The sequence below is a fragment of the Colletotrichum aenigma genome, assembly GCF_013390185.1.
Source record: "Colletotrichum aenigma strain Cg56 chromosome Unknown KSG_Cg56_contig03, whole genome shotgun sequence".
NCBI classification, from domain to species: domain Eukaryota; kingdom Fungi; phylum Ascomycota; class Sordariomycetes; order Glomerellales; family Glomerellaceae; genus Colletotrichum; species Colletotrichum aenigma.
In genome coordinates, this window is record NW_023500909.1 from 1,858,495 (window position 1) to 1,877,580 (window position 19,086).

General features: G+C 55.1%; 7 protein-coding genes across 7 annotated transcripts; 3 read left to right on the forward strand and 4 right to left on the reverse strand.

The window, feature by feature from the left end:
* Positions 1-992: 992 nt before the first annotated feature.
* spe-1 (Ornithine decarboxylase) lies at positions 993-2,366 on the reverse strand (the record flags this gene model as incomplete). Its single annotated transcript, XM_037319725.1, has 1 exon — positions 993-2,366. The coding sequence occupies one exon, from the start codon at positions 2,364-2,366 to the stop codon at positions 993-995; it is 1,374 nt and encodes a 457-aa protein (XP_037182192.1).
* A 420-nt stretch (positions 2,367-2,786) lies between these two features.
* Positions 2,787-3,885, reverse strand: CGCA056_v004471 (uncharacterized protein; the record flags this gene model as incomplete). Its single annotated transcript, XM_037319726.1, has 3 exons — positions 2,787-3,271; positions 3,580-3,682; positions 3,853-3,885. 3 exons carry the CDS (start codon positions 3,883-3,885, stop codon positions 2,787-2,789), a joined length of 621 nt encoding a protein of 206 aa, XP_037182193.1.
* Positions 3,886-6,175: 2,290 nt separating this feature from the next.
* On the reverse strand, positions 6,176-9,238 carry CYM1 (Mitochondrial presequence protease; the record flags this gene model as incomplete). Its single annotated transcript, XM_037319727.1, has 2 exons — positions 6,176-8,906; positions 8,952-9,238. 2 exons carry the CDS (start codon positions 9,236-9,238, stop codon positions 6,176-6,178), a joined length of 3,018 nt encoding a protein of 1,005 aa, XP_037182190.1.
* Positions 9,239-10,233: 995 nt separating this feature from the next.
* Positions 10,234-11,961, forward strand: Txlna (Alpha-taxilin; the record flags this gene model as incomplete). Its single annotated transcript, XM_037319728.1, has 5 exons — positions 10,234-10,399; positions 10,655-10,926; positions 10,983-11,131; positions 11,185-11,428; positions 11,485-11,961. 5 exons carry the CDS (start codon positions 10,234-10,236, stop codon positions 11,959-11,961), a joined length of 1,308 nt encoding a protein of 435 aa, XP_037182191.1.
* Positions 11,962-13,311: 1,350 nt separating this feature from the next.
* Positions 13,312-14,622, forward strand: CGCA056_v004474 (uncharacterized protein; the record flags this gene model as incomplete). The annotated part of the gene is made up of 1 exon (XM_037319729.1): positions 13,312-14,622. The coding sequence occupies one exon, from the start codon at positions 13,312-13,314 to the stop codon at positions 14,620-14,622; it is 1,311 nt and encodes a 436-aa protein (XP_037182188.1).
* Positions 14,623-15,313: 691 nt separating this feature from the next.
* Positions 15,314-16,369, forward strand: CGCA056_v004475 (putative nitronate monooxygenase; the record flags this gene model as incomplete). Its single annotated transcript, XM_037319730.1, has 1 exon — positions 15,314-16,369. The coding sequence occupies one exon, from the start codon at positions 15,314-15,316 to the stop codon at positions 16,367-16,369; it is 1,056 nt and encodes a 351-aa protein (XP_037182189.1).
* A 145-nt stretch (positions 16,370-16,514) lies between these two features.
* Positions 16,515-17,267, reverse strand: CGCA056_v004476 (uncharacterized protein; the record flags this gene model as incomplete). Its single annotated transcript, XM_037319731.1, has 1 exon — positions 16,515-17,267. The coding sequence occupies one exon, from the start codon at positions 17,265-17,267 to the stop codon at positions 16,515-16,517; it is 753 nt and encodes a 250-aa protein (XP_037182186.1).
* Positions 17,268-19,086: the final 1,819 nt, after the last annotated feature.

The window sequence follows — 19,086 nt, forward strand, 5'->3', positions numbered from 1 at the left end:
GGCAAGGAAAAGGTTACGAAGACGGATAGCATGACACACGTTTTGAACGTCCAACAACGAATTGGCATTTGAATGGCGCAGTTTAGACAGAAAGATATTGGGATTCGTTTACCCACGACGCAAGCGGGAGGAAGACATACACCTATCCAGCCCCCAAAAATATGTCTAGCCTTCTACGGAGGCATCTGGGTTTTATGCTTTTTTTGACGAACAACGTGTGCTGGTCACCGAGTAGAGGGACCAACGACGGCCTGGAAGGATAATAGGAGAAAAGAGAAAGAGAGAAAGAGAGACCCGTGAATGCAACTACATCATGTAGAGAGCCAAATCGCATTGAGAACGGTGAAGAGGTGCAGATCTAGGCAACTGGTATGTGCTAGGGAATGCAAGGCCATGCAGGATGCGTCTCTTACCGCCCCTGCAGCACCGCCCGCTTCGCGCGCGAGTCACGGCAGGCCAATACGACTGTGCCTTGCATTTTGCGCTTGACTGACGTAGATGCTGCATGGTTGGCGGCGAAAATGTTGCCGTTACCCAGTTCGCCTAGCCGTTCGTTGAATTGCGATTTACAGAGCTCTCTAGATCGATCAACTTGCCTCGTATGAGTGTTAGTGTTGGTTCATGCATGCACAATGAAAGTCACTCAAGTATCCGTTGATACCTATTTGGCCCCAATCAAAATATGTATTAACCCCTTTCTCAGGGGCTTTCAAGTCTATAAACCACATCTCTCTCTCTCTCTTTAGGTGTGAAGGTCTCGCACCAGATCGTTGGGAAGTGAATGAATACAATTCTAGCATTGCGTGCTGTTGGGCCATGGATTTGGTTGTTAGGTCTGTGACAAAAAAAAACTGAAAAACCTCAACTCATGCCGTCTATGTTTTTTCCCCTTTGCTTTTCCCCGTCCAAATCTTTTTTATTCGTTTGTGTCGCCGCCGTGGGCAGTAGCTTTCAAGAAAGGGAAAGAATCCCGGTGTCCCCGCGCTTCTTTCTCATATCTCGAGGAGGGCCTTGGCACCGGGCTCGCTGCAGACGTAGATGACGTCGTGGTTGTCGGTGAAGCCGTTGAAGCGGGTGGCGGAGCACTTTGTGTAGGCGCCCATGTCCTCAAAGTACAGCCAGTCGCCGACGTCAAGCTCGTGCTCAAAGGAGATGGTCTCGGTGATGCGGTCGATGCCGTCGCAGGTGGGGCCCCAGACGGAGTAGCGGACACCCTCGCCGTCGGGGCAGGCGTTGGCGGAGGGGCAGTCGTAGACCGTGGCGGGGCCGGCGCGCAGGACCTTGGCGACGGGGTGCTGGTGGTCGAACATGATGCTGGAAAAGTTGCCGTAGAGGCCGTCGTTGACGTAGAGCATGTAGCGCTTCTCGTTCAGGGAGGGCTCGTCGACGGTGCGGCGGGCGATGATGTTGCAGGCGATGGTGAAGGCGGCCGAGACGTAGTAGCGGCCCGGCTCGGCGATGATGTTGACGTTGCTGGAGGCCGGGAAGTACTCGTCGAGGGCGCCGCGGAGAACGGCGGCCATGTCCTCGAAGGTGTCGCCGCAGAAGCCGCCGCCAATGTCGAGCGTCTTCATGTCGAAGCCGTAGGCGCGGCCCTGCTCGAAGACCTCGTAGGCGTCGTAGACGGCCTTGTAGAAGGCCATGGGGTCGGAGGCGCCGGAGCCGACGTGGAAGCTCACGCCGACGACGTTGAGGCCGAGGTCCTTGGCGGTGGCGAGGAGCTCGTTGGTGTCCTCCTTGGCGGCGCCGAACTTCATGCTGAGGCGGCACAGGCTGGACTCGTCGTCGGTCATGATGCGCAGGTAGAGCTCCGCCTCGGGGAAGAGCTTGGCGACCTTGCGCAGCTCGTCGGCGTTGTCAAAGGTCATCTGCTTGACGCCCATGGCCTTGACGTAGCGGACGTACGAGTTGGTCTTGCAGGGCTGGGCGTAGATGATGCGCTCGGGGGCGACGGTGCCCATGTTGAGGACCTGGTCAATCTCGGTCTTGGAGGCGCAGTCGAAGCCGGTGCCAAGGGCGGCAAGAAGCTGGAGGACCTTGGGGTCCGGGTTGCACTTGACGGCGTAGAAAGGCTTGACGCGGGGCAGGTTGAGCTTCCAGCGCATGTGCTGGCGGTAGACCTCGCCTAGATCACCGACGAAGAAGGTGTCTTCGTCGCCGGGCTCACAAATCTCATGGTCGATGCTCTCGACGCGCTGGCGGAGAGCATCGCCAATCAGCTGCTTGGGGTTGATCACGCCATTCTGTTTGTTGTGATGGGCGTGTTCGACATAATGCGACGTCTTCAAGACGGGTTGGTGGTAGGTACTAGCAAAATTGATAGTAGCTGGGGCAAAGTGCTCGATCGCGGCTGTTGCCATAACCATATCCCAAGCGGTTGATGGGGGTGTTTTGTTGGTGTTGGGTGGATGAGATTTGTGGAAAGTCGGTGGGTTGTTGTCTCGATACTATCGGACTCCTCTCTTTCGACAGTTGTTTGTGTTGTCGAAGGTGGTTTGTTTGTAAGAAGAAGTTGAACCTAGAATCGGCAAGAGAGTTCTAGGGTGGTCGAAAGCGGTAGCAGACAGAACCCTCAGTGATCTGACGAGGTCTCCTCGACTCCCCCTCGGCGAGAGGAAGAGGCGCTAAACCCGTCCTATGCGGCAGCTGGTTGGGGGAGAGAAAAGGCGTCTGGTGAAGCAAAGCGTCGAAGAGAAAGAACTCGAGCTTCTGCTTAGGCGACTTCAGCAGCGGGTGGCGGGATGGCGTTGACGATGTGGCGGGTCTTTCGGAGGCTGAAATCTTGGTCACTGACGAAGCTCACGGCCAGGGAAGCCGTGCTGGGCTGTTGTGCCTTTGAGTTGACCAAAGGCTAAGTCGGCGGTGGGAAGGGGTGATCTTTGTACAAGATCTGGAGAGGCGGTATGGTCAGCGAGGAGCCTTTTCACTATGAGGGCTTCCTTGATGGCGTTGTCGACGATGAGACGGAAATGAGGAAGGGGAATGGTGAATGGCATGAATGAGGAGAGTGATTTTCCGTCGCAAGCTTTGCTGGGTGGTGGTGGTGAGGGGCAAGGAGCAGCAATGGCTCTGCTTGTGTTGTTGTGTGTGTGGTGAAGACACACGATGACGATGCCATGTGACACGCGAGAGACGTGCAAGGTCAAGGCAGGTTGCGCGAGTGCGGGCAACAGCTTCTTCCGTTTCGAAGAAAAAAAGACGGAACTCACCAAGTTGTTGAAACTGGACGGAGAGGCGATGCTCGGGTCCAGGTAGCTGGTTAACAGTTGCGGTGTTTTGCGAAGAGCGGGAGCTGGCGAGCAATTTGGTTGACGATGAACCTTTGGTTTGGTGTTGGAGGACCAAATTTGTGGCGGGGGGGTCCGTAAAGGCTTTTTATTGCGACGGGCTCTGAGGGTAGGTTTCGTCTTCTTTCTCCAGAAGTCCTTTTGGGTACCTGATTAGTGGAGCGGCGACGCCTGGCTGGCCACACCACACACACACAAACACAGCTGCCCACAATCTCTTGTTCAAAATTTTCCCCCTTGTCAAGGAGCATTGACTTCCAGCAACAGCTGCGGCTACAGCCACATCACTCACTCATCGGTGTCTGCTCTCTTCTCTCTCTCTCTACTCCGTATAGACCGCAAGCTTTCCTCAGGAGCCAAGGTTCAGCCCGGCTCCATACAATGATGCTCGCCTGCTGAGTCTTCGGTCAAGTATCCCGGTGTACCCAGTTTCAATATCCCGTTGAACCCGCTGCCGACCACAAAAAAAGCCAACCTCCAAGTTGAGGCCTTCCACATCCACCAGTGGTGGAGATAGACGCTCCCGTGGGAGAGACATGTACATGTGGTACATCGGGCCGCGTGCCTTGTTCTGCAGGTTCCGGTGTCTGAGATGCATGGGTGATCGGATGTACTCCGTACATGACCTCACGCTGAAGAATGGGCGCAACAATTACAGCAAGTAAAGTACCTGAAGCTTAAAAGATGGTACCGGCCTCCTGTGCTCTGCCCTGGGCTCGGGTGGGCCGAAGGGAAGATACATTTCCATTCGGGCTTGATTGTTGTTGCTCTTCTCGTTACGACGACGTTGTATGTAAGTATATTTTGATGCAGAACGAACACCTACCGGCTTTGTCTTGGTTGACACGCATTCCTCCACCATTACGAACCACCCGCATACTCTGCGTCGTTACCGTTCCAAGTCGTCACCACTATTTGCAAATGACATGGACCGCTTGAAACTCCATCAAGTACATCACCGTTGCCCACATTGTCCACAACCGGTGAAGCTAGCACAAGAGACGCCTGCTAGTTGCAGAAGTTGACAGTAGCGGATGCTGGAGCAGAGCACATGGAAGTTGGAACAAGAGGGGTGCCGAATGATTCTGTCTCTAGGCAGGCAAGACAAGACAGCGACAGGCCATGTGGTGGTGGTACCTGGCCGGCTTCTAGAAGTAGATTCGGGGTGCAAAATTGCGGTCTGAGAATTGCTGATGTGTCAGCAAGATCGGTGATGCTCAGTGCTCCCGGAGACTTGAGGTGTGACTGGAGGCTGCCAATGATGCGCTGCGGTGTTGGCCCTGCATGCGAGAAAGACATGCACCGAAGATCAGAGACGGTCAAACAGGCACGGCGCGCCAGTCTTGGACTTCGCAAGATGGGACAGGGCATTTTCTGGAGAAGCAACGAGCTAGTAAACCCTAACGGTCCGCGTTGAGACCGACTCAGCCGTCGCCATTCGCTTCATCGTCGACGACACAAGTTTCGGTCAGCACGACTCTGTCTCTCGCCTGTTGCCTCGCGAGGAAACGTCTCATCCCGTACCTTGCTTTGCTCTGGCCCCCCGGGATTCGAGGCATGTAGCGTGAGGTAACGAGGGGTCTCCAGTCTCCAGACTTTCAAACTCCAGACCGCCGCCCGCCCGCCCGCCAGCCAGCCAGCCAGCCAGCAGCACCAGCAGTGCCTCTTCGCTTGTCCTGGCTCATCACACGGGATCCCGATAAATTCCCTCACGCATGTCCACTCGGACGGCTACCATAATTAGCCTGATTCCATGCAACTCTCACGCACCCAGCTCAAACGGGACGGGGTGAGCTTTGCGTGCTCTGCGCGCTGCTCTGGCCTAGCTCTTGTCACATTTCGCTGACATGGGCGCGGAAATTCGTCTGGCCAAACGGCCGCTCAATGCAATGAAAGAGTGCACAGCACCACCAGGCCAGACCAGCCGGCACGCATCGCCCAGAAGCATGTGCATCTCACTTTTCTTACCCTTTCCCCCCTTCTACTGGCGCGTACTCGCGGCATTGCTCTTCCCTCCCACCTTCGGCTGTGCCCTCCAAGACGGCAGGTGAGTAATATGTAAAGGATACATGCTGGGCTGCCTCCTCAAAACACCAGCCCACTCGGTTCTCGGCCTGGTGGTGGTGTTGGCGATGGCACAAGCCCTCCTTGGCTGGGCCCTCTCCGTGAGCCGCAATGCCACCGTGACTTACAGTGCGTACGAAGTCTCCCATGTCCACCACTTCGTGCCTCAGTGCCTTGAATTGTGGCGCCGCCCCTGGGAGTGACGTATGCGGGGCACTCGCGCCGCCATTTTTCGTCCAATATTTGCGCCTTTTTGTTCTGTCACTGATCCCGCGTGTTTCCGTTCAATACTTATGCACTAATTGGCTCCATCTGATTGGTTGCTACATCTCATCCACCGATATCGCCAACTTCACTCTTTGGCATGTACTCTGCGCTTTAGTCCGACGACCCAATGCTGAGGATGTCGGTTCTGATAGAACGAGCTGGGCCGGTTATTGCGGGCAGAACCTCGCGATCCCCAGGCTCATCTTTCTTGATCTTGCGTCGTCTAGTGGTCTCCAAGCCATTGAGGTAGCAGGAAGACGTATCGTATCTGAACGCGTACTTTACAGGTAGGACATTGGCTCACGGTGACCCTCGGTTAGTCGTTCATTCAAGAGTTGGGTATAATTACACAGGTTATGTGCAGCACATATAGTTACAGATACGACTGGTGGCGATGTGCCTTCCGCGGTCGTCATTGTACACAGGCAGCTCTCTTTCGAGTCAATCCCAAGTCTAAGTCATGGTATCGTGCGGCATCATGGGTGCCGTGACCTCTGTCCCACGACGACATCGAAGACGCAGAAAAGAAGCGACAAAAGTGGTGTCGGCAACCCTTCTTACTTCGCGCCGTTAATGTCCATCTCGTTGATAGACCAAGTGCCGTCTACCCAAGGGCGCTTCTCACCCAAGAAGGCAACCCGTTCCTCCTCCTTCTTCAGAGCCTCAACGATGTACTGCTGTGCAACGTTGCGCACTTGGTCTTTGGAGACGTCAAGAAGCTGCTCGCGACGCTTCTGCTTCATCTCTTCTGTGATGCCAGACAAGAAGCGACCCATGCCCTCGGAGTTGACCGATTGCGGAGCGTCCACACCTTGGAACACCGAAATTTTGGCCTCTTCGAGGTCGCGATCCGTCCACTCCTTGTCCCTCGCCCACTGGCCAGCGTTGCGCATGATCGACAAAGTGTTGTGGGGGTTGGGATCGCGGTAGGAGTAGAAGCCGAAAAGGCCGTCCAGGCCGCGGGAGTAAGCTCCGCCCCCGTATGCACCGCCCTTCTCGCGAATTTCGTGATGGAGGTGCTTGTGGGTGAGTAGCTGCGCCAGGATCTGTAACGGTGCACCGTCCGGCGACGTGTAGGAAACGGTGGGAACCGCCAGAGAACCATAGTACACCTGGTACGGCAACGGGAAGAATGACTTGATGTTCCTCTGCAGCGAAGCAGGCTTGGAAGGTGACAGCGAAGGCTGGTCTTTGGAGAGTGTTGACATGAAGCTAGTAAGGGCACTCAAGTTGGCGCCCGTGCTCTCGGACCCGCAAGTCAATGCCGTGCGGAAGTTTCCTCCAGAGAGCGCGATTTTCTGGATCTGTTTGAGCTTGTCAATGACATCCACCAGACCGTCTGATTCAGGTCGGTTAGCAAGCGATGTCACAAGCTTAACCTGAGAGAGACCGCCGATCTGCTGTCTGAGCCACGCGCTCCGGGTAAGCCCGGCCTCCGCAAAGCCGCGGGCGTACTGGTGTCCAGATGAGGCAATATCGTTAACTACGCCGTCGGCGGATGCTTGAAGCAATTGCCTGATGCGTTGGGCGGCCTCTGGGCTATCGAAATCTGTGTCCTGCACAAGCTTGCGCAATATGTCGAACATGACAGGCACATTTCTGTCCAGGGCCATGCCAGTAAAGATCAGACCTTCGCTAGCTTGATGGAAGTCGGTTGGCGAAGGTGTAGAGTGGTAGCCTACAGACACACCTCCGGTCTTCAACTTGATCAAATCCTCGATTTGCTCCATAGACATGTCCCTCGTGCCGAGTCGCATGATGCTATCGGAGAACAGCGGGATCAACTCTCTTAGTTCATCAGGAAGGTTTTCCAGCGTGTTGATGGCTCGGAAGTACGTCAAGCCATTTGTGGGAGCCTCCCGCCACTGAATCTTGACACCGTTGGCCGTCTCATCGCGCACAACCACGGGCTCCTTGCTGCGAGGAATGTCCTTGACATGGACTGTGGGAAGGCAGCTAAGGTCCTCCGTGTTTGACTTGCCTTGCTCGACCAAAAGGTTGAGCTCGCGCTCCTCGAACTTCTTGCGAGCTGCAGCATCGCCGCCGGCTTCTTCGGACGCTTGCTGGATTTTGGTAGCCAACCTCTCCTTCTCTTCGCGTGCTAGGTCCTCGCTGAAGGTGGTTGACGGCGCCATGGTGAAAGACAGAGTGTTGTCATTCAGCAAGTACTTGTCAATCAAGGTCTCCAAGTAGCCACCCTTAGCAAGCTTGGTCTCAAAGGCGGATATGGTATCGTTCCACGCAAGAGAGTCGAAGGGATCGACACCGGTGAACCACTTGGGCTTGAGCCTATGAAGCATGGACATGCCGAAGTTGGCGGTCTTGTGCTTCAAAGCCAGCTCCAGTTGATGGAGAGACCCGTCAATCTTGGTCCTGTCGAACCCCTTTTCACGGGTCTCGCGAAGGATGCGCTGCAACTCCGCCTTGAGCTTACGCACATCAGCCTCCTGAACACCCGTCAGACCGACTGAGAATATTCCCAACTTCGCCGAGCTATCGTAGCCTGCATTGGGACTGAAATCAGTTCCCAAACCAGCCTCGATCAGGCCGCGGTACAGGGGCGATCCGTATCCGTCCATGAGAAGAGTGGAGAGCAACGCCAGAGAGAAAGACTCGACAACATCGGTGGTGTCTCCCATAATCCATGAGACAGACGTCTTGAACTGTCTGTCGGGGTCCACCAGAGGATCGAGGGGGCCGTGAACAGTGACCTCCCTAGGGCCAGAGGTTAGGCTGATAGGCTGGTGAATTGTGGCATCCTCCTGTATCCTCTCGAAGGCGCTGAGATGTGCATTGACCTCCTGAAGATGATCAGCCAAAGGCATGTCTCCGTAGGTGAACAGCTTTGCGTTGCTGGGGTGGTAGTGTTCAGCATGGAACTTGCGCAGCTGCTCGTAGGTCAAGTCGGTAATCTTTTGGGGATCGCCGCCGGAGTTGTTGATGTCAGGGAAGATATGGTCCTGGAAACGAATGTAGAACAAGTAGCCAGCGTCGGACATCTGGCCCTTCATCTCGTTATAGACGACGCCCTTGAAGACAAGGTCACTTTCCTCGCCATTCGCCGCTTGAGGGTTCTCGGGCCCAATACGCCAGCCCTCTTGAGTGTAGTCGGACTCCTTCAACAGAGGATGCAAAGTTGCATCCATGTATACAGACATCAGGTTCTTGAAGTCCTGCGCGTTCGTCGTCGCAAAGGGGTAGAATGTGTGATCGGATGCTGTGAAGGCGTTCATGAAGTTGGACAGGGTGCGAGGCAGCATCTTGAAGAAGGGGTCACGAATGGGATACCTAATCATGTTAGCGAAAGACCTTCCCATGGCACGGAGAGCTTACCTCTGGCTGCCGCACAAGGTGGTGTGCTCCAAGATATGGGGCACACCAGTGTCGTCAGGAGGGTTGGTCTTGAAGCCGATGGAAAAGACATTGTTGCTGTCGTCGCGGGCAATATGCAGGTAATCAGCGCCGGTCTTGTCGTGCTGGAGGTGAAGTGCCGTCAACTCCAGTTCGGGCACATGCTTGGTGCGCACGAGGGTGAAGCCGTGAAGCTTGTCACCAGGCTTGGGGTACTGGGAAAGCTCAGTGACGGCCTTCATGGCCGTGTTGACGGCGTTGCGCAACATCTCTGTCGTCGTCGTCCAGGCCGGATACTCGAAGGAAACCGTCCTATCCGGAAGAGAGTCACAGAGCTGACAAGACGATACAAAAACGAACGTCTGCGCGCGTGGACCGGGCCTAGTAATACTCGTTCTATTGTGGACCGGGAGGCGATTCGCAGGTGCTCCGGGCCTGCCACTGCTATGGAATTTTTTTGGCCAATAGGTACCCAGGCACTAAGCGTCATCGTTGTGGGGTCGATATGCATCAAACCACCTTCAACGCAATTATCCGGTCTTCTCCATCGGCGTCTCATTCTCCTCCCTTCCACGGTGTACGGCAATCGCAAAATCCGGGCCATTGGTATCGACGACATTTCAACCAGATATCGTCACTGGAGATCAACAGTATTCTCTTGAGCATTCTACCTACCTGCAGAAACTTTAGGCAACAGACCACAGCCTGCTTATATCTATCTATGTAAGGCAAAACGACGAGCTGCGGGGAACACTAGACTCTATAAGAGGGAAACGGCCCACGCACAAACCACACGCCCTTCTCTGTTGGGGTATGCAGTCGAGGGGCCCTGCAGCACTACTCCTCCACCCGTTTTTCTCGAGTACAGTGGCATTTCTAATGCGCACGCCTGAACACCAGGACCCAGCCGCAGCCCACGCCACTACCTAGGTCCGTATCGTTCTAGCCAGTCATTCCGTCCAACGCCCAAAATTCTGCGAAGGGGCTCAATGAAGGCATCGACACCCACTGGCAGCACGTAACATAACGTACCGCCGTTTTATTGCTGTAGCCAGTCCGCCGAGGGGGAAGAAGAACTTGGGCCAACTTTGCACCCGCTTATTTTTGCGACGCCGACTCCGACCCGCAACCGCAACCGCACCCGCTCGATCGATCGAACACGAATGCGAAGACCAGGTCTTCGTCACGACCAGCCCGCCCAGAACGACGACACAACTGCCCCTCTCCTGCTTACCGAGGCATGCCCAGCCAGGCAGACTCCGCCATGTCCAACGGTCAAGACGCCCATGGCCACGCGCCCGCTGCTGGCTTGAAGAAGGGGAAGCAAAAAAAGGCGGTTGATTCCAACGAGTCTGCAAAACTGCTCGCACAGCGTATCTCGCAGTTGGAGCAGGAATCTGCTGGGGAGAAGGACCAAGAAGCTGAGATTGGTGCGTAACACCTCCCCCTCGTTGTTTTCCCATGCCGGACGGACCGGGCCATGTATGTCGCGTGAGAGTCAGCCTCACAGCACCCCTCCTGAGCCCCAATCTGCGAGGAAGTGCGGGCTGGTGTCAAGCATGCACCGACTGCTATTCTTCGAGAACGATACGGTCCTTCACCATCTTCTTGTAGAGTCGCATGCTCGTCTCCGGGTGTACATCAATCAGCTGGCATTGTATCGATAGCTGACTTTCGGCGTGCAGAACGAGAGGTGAAGCGCGCAAATCGTGACCTGGCTCAACAAGTGGCGAAGATGGGAGATATGCAAAAGATTGACCATCTTACCCGGAGGTCTAGCGAACTGTTAGCGGAAATGCGGCGCGTAGAACGAGAGAATCAGAAGAACAAGAAGCGGGGTGACACTCTGCAAAAGGAAAAGGATGCGCATCGAACCGAACTCAGCAAGACCGTTGGCCTGAAGGAAAAGCTCGAGAAACTCTGTCGTGAGCTGCAACGGGACAACAACAAGTACAAGGTCTGCAGCACCTCTCGTCAACGAGGCTGAGGAGGCTCACGCTGACCTTGTCCTAGAACGAGAACAAAACCCTTCAAGACAACTTGAAGCACAACAGCACGGCATACGACGAGAAGCATGCGGCCCTGCTGGCTAAGTTGGAAAACATTCAGGAAGAGAAGGATCATCCTCGGAAGCAGGTAGTCGACATGAGCGTCGATACGCTGTGAGTTATCGAAGATTTGACCTGCACTCGATTTTCCTGCTGACACTAGGGAGGTTTCGTAACCGCTTCAAATCGTTCATCGAGCAGTACGAGCTACGAGAGCTGCACTTTCATTCCGCAATGCGCACGAAGGAGCTCGAGGTGCAATACAACATGGCTCGCTACGAGCGTGAGAAGAAACTTGCCGAAGCCGAGGCAACCAGGGCGCGGAATCTCCAGGCCCAGGTCCAAACTTTCACCAAGACGGAGACTGAGCTCCGAAACCAGCTCAATGTCTATGTTGACAAGTTTAAGCAGGTACGGGCATGTTTGGCTGGAATTCGTCGTACAAGCTTTCTTACTGACACATCAAGGTTGAGGACACGCTGAACAACAGCAATGACCTGTTTTTGACGTTTAGGAAGGAGATGGAGGATATGTCAAAGAAGACTAAGCGCTTGGAAAGAGAGAACGAGACGATGAAGCGCAAGCACGAGGCCACCAACGCTAACATTATTCGTATGGCGGAGGAGCGCGAGCAATTGTCTAAGAAAGCGATAGAAGCGACAAGCAGGGCGGAGAAGCTTAGGAGCATCATTGAACAGATGCAGCAGCAGGGTCGCAAGGTTCCACCAGGAATGGCAGCTACGTTGGAAAGCTGCTACTCTGACAGCAACGGCCACATGGACGGCGACGGAAGCGACTACTCAGACGAGGAGGAGGGCGAAGAAGACCCTAGCGAGTTCGACGACGACACGGAGGAGGAACCTCAGCCCGCAGAGCCGGAACCGCCCAGGCCATTTGGCCCAGAGCGGCCGCCAGTACCTCAAGCTACAACGAACGGTCATTAGGAATCCGGACGGAGGAAGTCAGAGGACGGCACAACGGGAGACACTCTTTCGGACAGCGACCTTGTTCTCAAGGACTCAGAGGTACATGCGGATGGGCAGGTAGACCGCAAGGAGCCAGCCCGTTTCTCTACACGTTTTTGGCGCGCCTGTCGATCAAAGATCAGCATGCTTGTCTCATCCTTCTTCAGGAGTTAGGCACAGAGGCTGGTGTTGACACTTTGCTGGAGTGCGCCGAAAGGCCACAGCAGGCGCGGCGGTGAAGAAGTGTATCGCTGAATGATTTCAGAGATTGGGAGTTTTGTTTGAACTGGTGTACTCGTGTCATATCGCACCTTGTTCTGTCTATGCTGAGCGGTTCTGAATACAAGCGAAATCTCCACAAAAAGCCGTTCAAGTCTCTCTTGGATTGAGTTTTGGCCCATCAAACTCTGCTGGTGTTGAAGTGAGAACCCACAGAAGAAAGTTGGCGCAACATCAGGTTACTTCATGTGTGCTGTTTGACTAGATGTCCGCACGTACGCAGTGAGTCCTTGCGAAGAGAGGGAAAACTGGGGTCTGAAATGTGCATTGAAAAATGCCAATTCTCTCATCAATCTGCAATGGGTGACGTCGAGTTCCAGGGGTCCTCGAAAGACTAAGCCACAGCTGGCCAACACCCCAACGGAAGCTTCGCAATTTCCCCGGATCCACCCAGTAACCATCCATGCCTGAAGTGAACCACAAGAGGTGCCCAAATGCCCGCTGATTTGAGGCACCACTGTGAATCGGTGGCTGACCGGACCTCACGCCCTGAGGAGAGAGTGCCACTGTCAATGTTCCGCACCCAGCCACTGGAAACTGCAAGTAAACCAAAACAAAACAGTGAGGTGAGATAAGCAGGGTGCGCGCACGTGCCATTCCCTCTCGTCGACACCTAATCTGAAGTCGACTAGCACCTTGCTGCACCCGCAACGCACTGCACCCGCACCCGCACCCTGCTTGCGCACCCGTCCGTCCCACGCCTTGTAGCGAAGCGACCTGGAGCCACCAAAGGGAGAAGGAAGCACTGCGGCCAGCGGAATGTTGGGCCCAACTTTTGACAGCTGAGGTTGACTGCGTTTTGTTTTCGGCGCACTTGAAACCAACATTACTCGCCTTATCCACGTTCCATGGATCCCTTTGATCATTGATTGCCTTCTCCTCCACCCGTTGGATTTTATTTCGGACAACTTCCTTTCTCTACGTCGGTTCCAAACCTCGAGGCCTCGACGCTACAGAAACAACCAAGCTCGGTCGAGGCCGCGGTCGCAAAACGCCTTCCCTTCTTATGCCCGCGACGTCATCTTCACACACCCTGCAGCCATCAACATCATGGCGACGCATTTCCTCGAAGACCCGCGACTGCGCCAGCGCTGGAACCAGATCTCCCACAATGCTGGAGAGGTGACGGAGAATGCCGCCGCCGGTATCTGGAGTTTCCAGCATCACTACATCAATCCCTGCCTTGCCGCCCTCGCCAGCTCATTAGAACAGTGCGCCACTCCCTGTCTAGGCGATCGAGAAGAGCGGGCCAGACGCCGGCGAGAGCGAGATCGCGCGGGAGGACGGGCAGAATACAGTTTCGACTTTTATGACGACTGGTACGCTGAGGATGAGGATGGCGGCTTCCTGGGTGGTTGGAGCAATGATGACTGGGATCGCCTGCTCGCAGGCACAGGGTCCCAACGAAAGCACGCCGGCGGCGAGGTGCAAGACCAACCCAAAAGAAAGCGAGGAATGAGCTACGGTACACGAGGCAGAAGCACCAAAGTGTCGGAATCCGATCCAACAATTATCCCAAGTACACAGCCCATTGGCTTCTTGGGCAAGCTGCCGTGGAAGTTGGGCAAGACGCTCCGATACAAGCCCAGCGCGGCCGATCTGCAAGATCATCCCCGACAGCATGACGAGATGGGTATGGGCGAGGCCGAGCCTCTTCTTGGAAACGACGACTCAGACGACGACATCTATCAAAGTCGCTTTGCCAAGACTAGAAATCGAAGCGGGACAACAGGGTCGGGGGACACGTCGGACTCGTATCGGTCAAGGGGCGACCTGTTCCCCAGTGATGGCGAGGGCGAAGAGGATGCTGTGCCGTTGGATGACGAGTTCATGGTGTTGGACAAGGTCCGAGACGACCGAAGCAGCAGCAGAACGAAGGCCAGCAAGGGCAAGCGCCGTGCAGACGGACGCCCGATATCGCGGACGGTTTCGAGAGCGACAATCGACTCGAACCACTCATTCCTCGGCCCAGGACCACGAAGAGACTCAATCAGCATACCCGACACCCCAGATACGCCTCGTGCCCCGTCGATGGAGGATCTTCAGCGGGAGGAAGAGCGGATCCAACGAGAAGAGGACGAAGAAGTTGAACGCAAGCGGCGTGCTGCATCGCAGCTTGCATCAGAACGCGGCCTGCATGATAGCGGGTCCGAAGTGGTTTCTTCCGAGGGCATCTCGGAGGTGAAAACCGTCGAAGTGGGATATGCGTCAGAGGCTCCGAGTCAGGAGGCGTCGCCACCCGAACCGACGGTCAAAATAACGAACAGTAACGAAGCGCCGGTAACTCGGACTACGACGCAAGCAGGACAGTTTATACCAACCGAGGAATTTGTTCCCGCACGGTTACCGAGCTTCAGATAGCTCACAGACGGAAACGCATGGGGTCATGTTCATGGACGTCGAGATACAGTTCGACCCCAAGCGCTGATTTCCGCTGGTGTTTTAATAGTCGGTCCAGCCGACGATAGTCATGTCATTTACGATACCAACGTCCTTGCGGGATATGAGCATTTCAATAGAGGAGCATGATCATGGGAGTACAGTTTACGATTATGGATCGCCTCGCATGGTTATGTGTTTTGAAGAAGCAATCATGCGGACTGAAGCCACACTTGAGCCCCATAGCCACACCGGATCCCAAGGTATCTGAGCCAGCAATCGGACTTCGGGGCTGCTTTCTAGAAGATGGCCAGCTCACATGCACCTGTGGCGTATGGTTTCATACCACTCGGAGCCGGGGCCTACTTGGGCGAGCTGCTGTCCCAAGAAGGCAATTGCCTCGGTGTGTTTCCCCGCAACAGAGCTCCAACCCCACACACTCACCTCCCGGTATGATTTCCCCGGATTACCTAGGTAGCTTGCTCTCCAACCGCAAATCAAGTGATGTGTTGAAGTTCCAAATTCCTCGATCTTGCCTTCTTCTTGATTCATATTTTACATTCCTTAATTTAGACCCTACCGTACTCTAATTAATCAGTACTTCTACACTCTGCTTGATACTCTCTACGTCTCATTTGCAGCAGATCAGGTTCACCCAGCTATACAAAACAAGATGGCACCTTCAGGCCCAATCACCACGCCCATAACCACCCTTCTAGGGATCAAGCATCCCATCCTCCTCGCCGGCATGGCGCGTACGTCCGGCGGGCCCCTCGCCGCCGCCGTCTCCAATGCGGGCGGTCTCGGCGTCATCGGCGGTTTCCAGTACACCCCGGACCAGCTGCGCGAGATCGTCGCCGAGATGAAGGAGAACTTCAAGTCTCCAGACCTCCCCTTCGGCGTCGACCTCGCTCTGCCGCAGGTTGGCGGCAACGCCCGCAAGACCAATCACGACTACACGGGCGGCAAGCTCGACGAGCTCATCGACATCACCATCGAGTCGGGCGCTCGCCTGTTCGTCAGCGCCGTCGGCGTGCCGCCCAAGCATGTCATTGACAAGCTGCACAACGCAGGCATCTACGTCATGAATATGGTCGGCCACCCGAAGCACGCTGTGAAGGCATTGGATCTGGGCGTCGATATCATCTGCGCGCAGGGCGGGGAGGGTGGTGGACACACGGGCGATGTGGCGAACTCGGTGCTCATCCCTGCCGTCGTGGACGTTGCGAGGAGGTACAAGCCCAAGATGCTTAATGGCTCCCCGGCGATGGTTGTTGCGGCGGGTGGTATTTACAATGGCCGATCACTTGCGAGCTCATTGATGCAGGGTGCTGTTGGCGTGTGGGTTGGCACGCGTTTTGTGGCATCCGTTGAGGCCGGGTGTAGTGAGGAGCACAAGGAAGAGGTCGTCAAGTGTGGGTTCGAGGGAACGGAACGCACTCTCGTACTCTCCGGAAGGCCATTGCGCATGAAGACGAACGAGTATATTCGCAAGTGGCATTCGCAGCCGGATCGAATCAGGCAGCTCTGCGATCAGGGTATCGTGCCTATTGAGTTCGACTTCAATGAGGGCAACGACGTTGATCCGCCACATTTGATGGGACAAGTGGCCGGCGCCATTGAGAAGATCCAGCCGGCGGGTGAGATCGTCGATGAGATGGTTAAGGAGGCGGTTGACATGTTGAAGCTTGGCGGCGCCTACTTGGGCAACGAGCGTAGCAGGCTATGAGATCAAGACTGTTGTGTATATTGTGTGATGATGAGTATTCTCTTAGAAGAGACGAAGATTGCAACAAAAGAAAAGGGGTATTCTGGTCGCTCTCAGTAAACAATACGCCTCCCTAGCTCGAGCATGTTCCTCCGTTACTTCTCCTTTATACAAATTCTCCAACACGGACTTCAGTGCTTCCCCATCCTTGAGCCAGGTCTTTGAGCTCACCCTCTATCCTGTCAACCTCCTCATCAGAGAATCCCAGCCGGCCTTGCGTGTCCTTTGGTGTACCCAGCAGGCGAATCTCAGGAAACGGCACCAGGTCTGATCTCATCGCACCACCAAGAACAAGCGTGACGGAGTCCAGACCAGAGCGGTACCGGCACTTGAGCCATGAAGCGGGGTTCTGGAACGGCTCTTCGCAGACAACGACAACGTGTCTCGCTCCGCGGACGGGAAAGCCGCCGCCACCCTTTCCCTCGACCACGGCGATGCTATCGCGCTGGAAATCTATGTAGATCCTGCGGTCTCCCCAGGTGTTCAGTCTGACCAGGTTGTATCGCCTCAACGCTTCGTGTCTCGCCTCGCGGTTGACTGAAAGGAGCTTTGGGTTTGGTGCGTGCGTCGCCGTCAGCGTCCGCGGCTCCATGGCGAGGTTCCAGATCTTGAGGCGGAGCTCGGGGGGCAGCCTTGAGAAGGGAGCGAAGGAGTGCTCCGGCCCGCGGACTTGCAGGCGAAGGGAGTCGAGATGGTTTGCGATGGCGGCCGATTTGCGCCGGGCTCCTGTTGTGAGGACGTCGACCACGGTGTGGGCGAAGTGTGCGACGAAGACGAGGGGGATGAGAGGGAGCGGCATCTCGGTCTTCTGGCAAGCCATTGCCTCGGCCTTGAGTTTGTGGGAGAATGTGGAAGACATCGGGAAGATTTTTTCTTTTTTCCTTTCGAGAAAGGGTCTAACAATCAGAAGTATAGAAGTAGGATGAGAGACTCGTAGGTAGTCTCAAAGCGGAACTGCTCCGAAGGTAGCTTGTAAGTGGGAGTAGACGCGGTTGGTGGGCAACGCCGTGTGATGATCTCCGTTTTCTCTGCTTGGTTCCACTTAAGAGAAGAAAAAGCAGGAGCCGTCGGCTTCAGAAACTTCGCAGTCGGGGCAACGAAGACTTTTTAGTATTCTGCCGATGGTGCGATGAGGTGATTCGGCGAGTACAAGCGCCGAGTTGTTCTCGATGTGGCTGGCGACCCGAGGAGACGGTCCTGCCGGCGCGAGCGGGACGAAGACCAAACGTCCAGGCCTTTGCAGATTCAGGTCTAGATGGGGCCTCCCTCTCAACTGTTCAAAGGGCAACGCGATCCGATTCGGAAAGAAATCGTCAGCACGCACGCCACGGCGGTTCTAGTACGGAGGTTTCTCTTTGTTCTCGGTGTTGAAAGACGTCGGCGCGAAGTCGGAGAAGGTGCAGATCGGAAGCAACTTTTTTTTTCATCCCCGACACTCTCTGGTTATGGTTGATTTGGAAGACACCTGGAGATCGGGGCGAGCTGAACCTTGGACTTTTTGTATGATGTCGGCGATGGCGGCGTTGCCGTGTCTCACTATGCCGTCTCGTCGATTTCCGTCCCGTGGAAGGGCCTATGATTCAAACCATCGTGGGAGGCTGGGGCGGTCTTTGATAGATATCAAGGCTTGCTGAGTACTCTGGAAGATCGCGCATCTAGCGCCGGATGTGTTTCCCTTGTCCCAGTCGGTCCTTGGCATGAAAATTCATCAGGACTGCGACGACTTTCCGCTGTAAACGCGGCAGATCGGCCTTTTGAGGCTCGATACCCACACCCCACCCAGGCAGACTGCTATGCATCGCTGCCGTGGAATTGAAGCGGCTGTTCGTTTTCTCGACATAATTACCAGTTAGACGTCAGGGTGTCTGAGACAGCGGGGTGTCGACGTTACGGATGACTGATGTCAGGGGGCCGGAACTTGCATAATCAAGGAAACGGGAATGGATGGCTGGGAGTGGACGTTGGTTTCTAATAGGCCATCGAATGCCTAGATCCCTATGAACCGAGACAAGTCTAGCATCATGACCATGCCAACCTGGCAGCCATGCGAACGACGTCCTGATATCGGGGCGAGTGAGACATCGGCTTTGCGTGATCTTGACGTCGAGACATTCTGAGGACCGAGGGGCACATGGTTTTCTCATGTCTTTCTTTCCAGCCCCCACGGATAGATCTCTTCACGTGAGTTGGAAGATGGCCTTCAGTTGGAATGGCGAGGTTTCTTGCGTTTTCTTGGTCTGATCAGGGACACTAGGGTCTAGAGTTTCGACAAGCTTGACCGTCATCGAATCGAAATGACGAGCTACGGCAATGAACCGGTACAACATTTCGCTTACAACCCCTTCCGGGCGAAATCGAAGGCCCGAAAGTATACTCAAACGTCTCTGCGGAGAGTATTTTGAAATCTGACAAGCGTCTTGGCTCGCATATGACCTCACTTCACATCGTGCTTCCAGCTGGTTGGGTCGCTTACGCCGCGAAGAAATATGCTGCTTACTTGGGTACTTTTGGTCGCTGAACTACCTTGTCTCAGTCCCCTGTGTGTTTCTAGTCTCTGGAGCTTCCTTGTTGCAGTTCTGTTTGTTGAAGTTACAAAGAGGCAGCTGTAGAACTGCATGAATCCGTGCGAGCTTGTCTTAATCTGTTGAAGGGTGGTTAAACTTGCTGCCTTCTCAGCA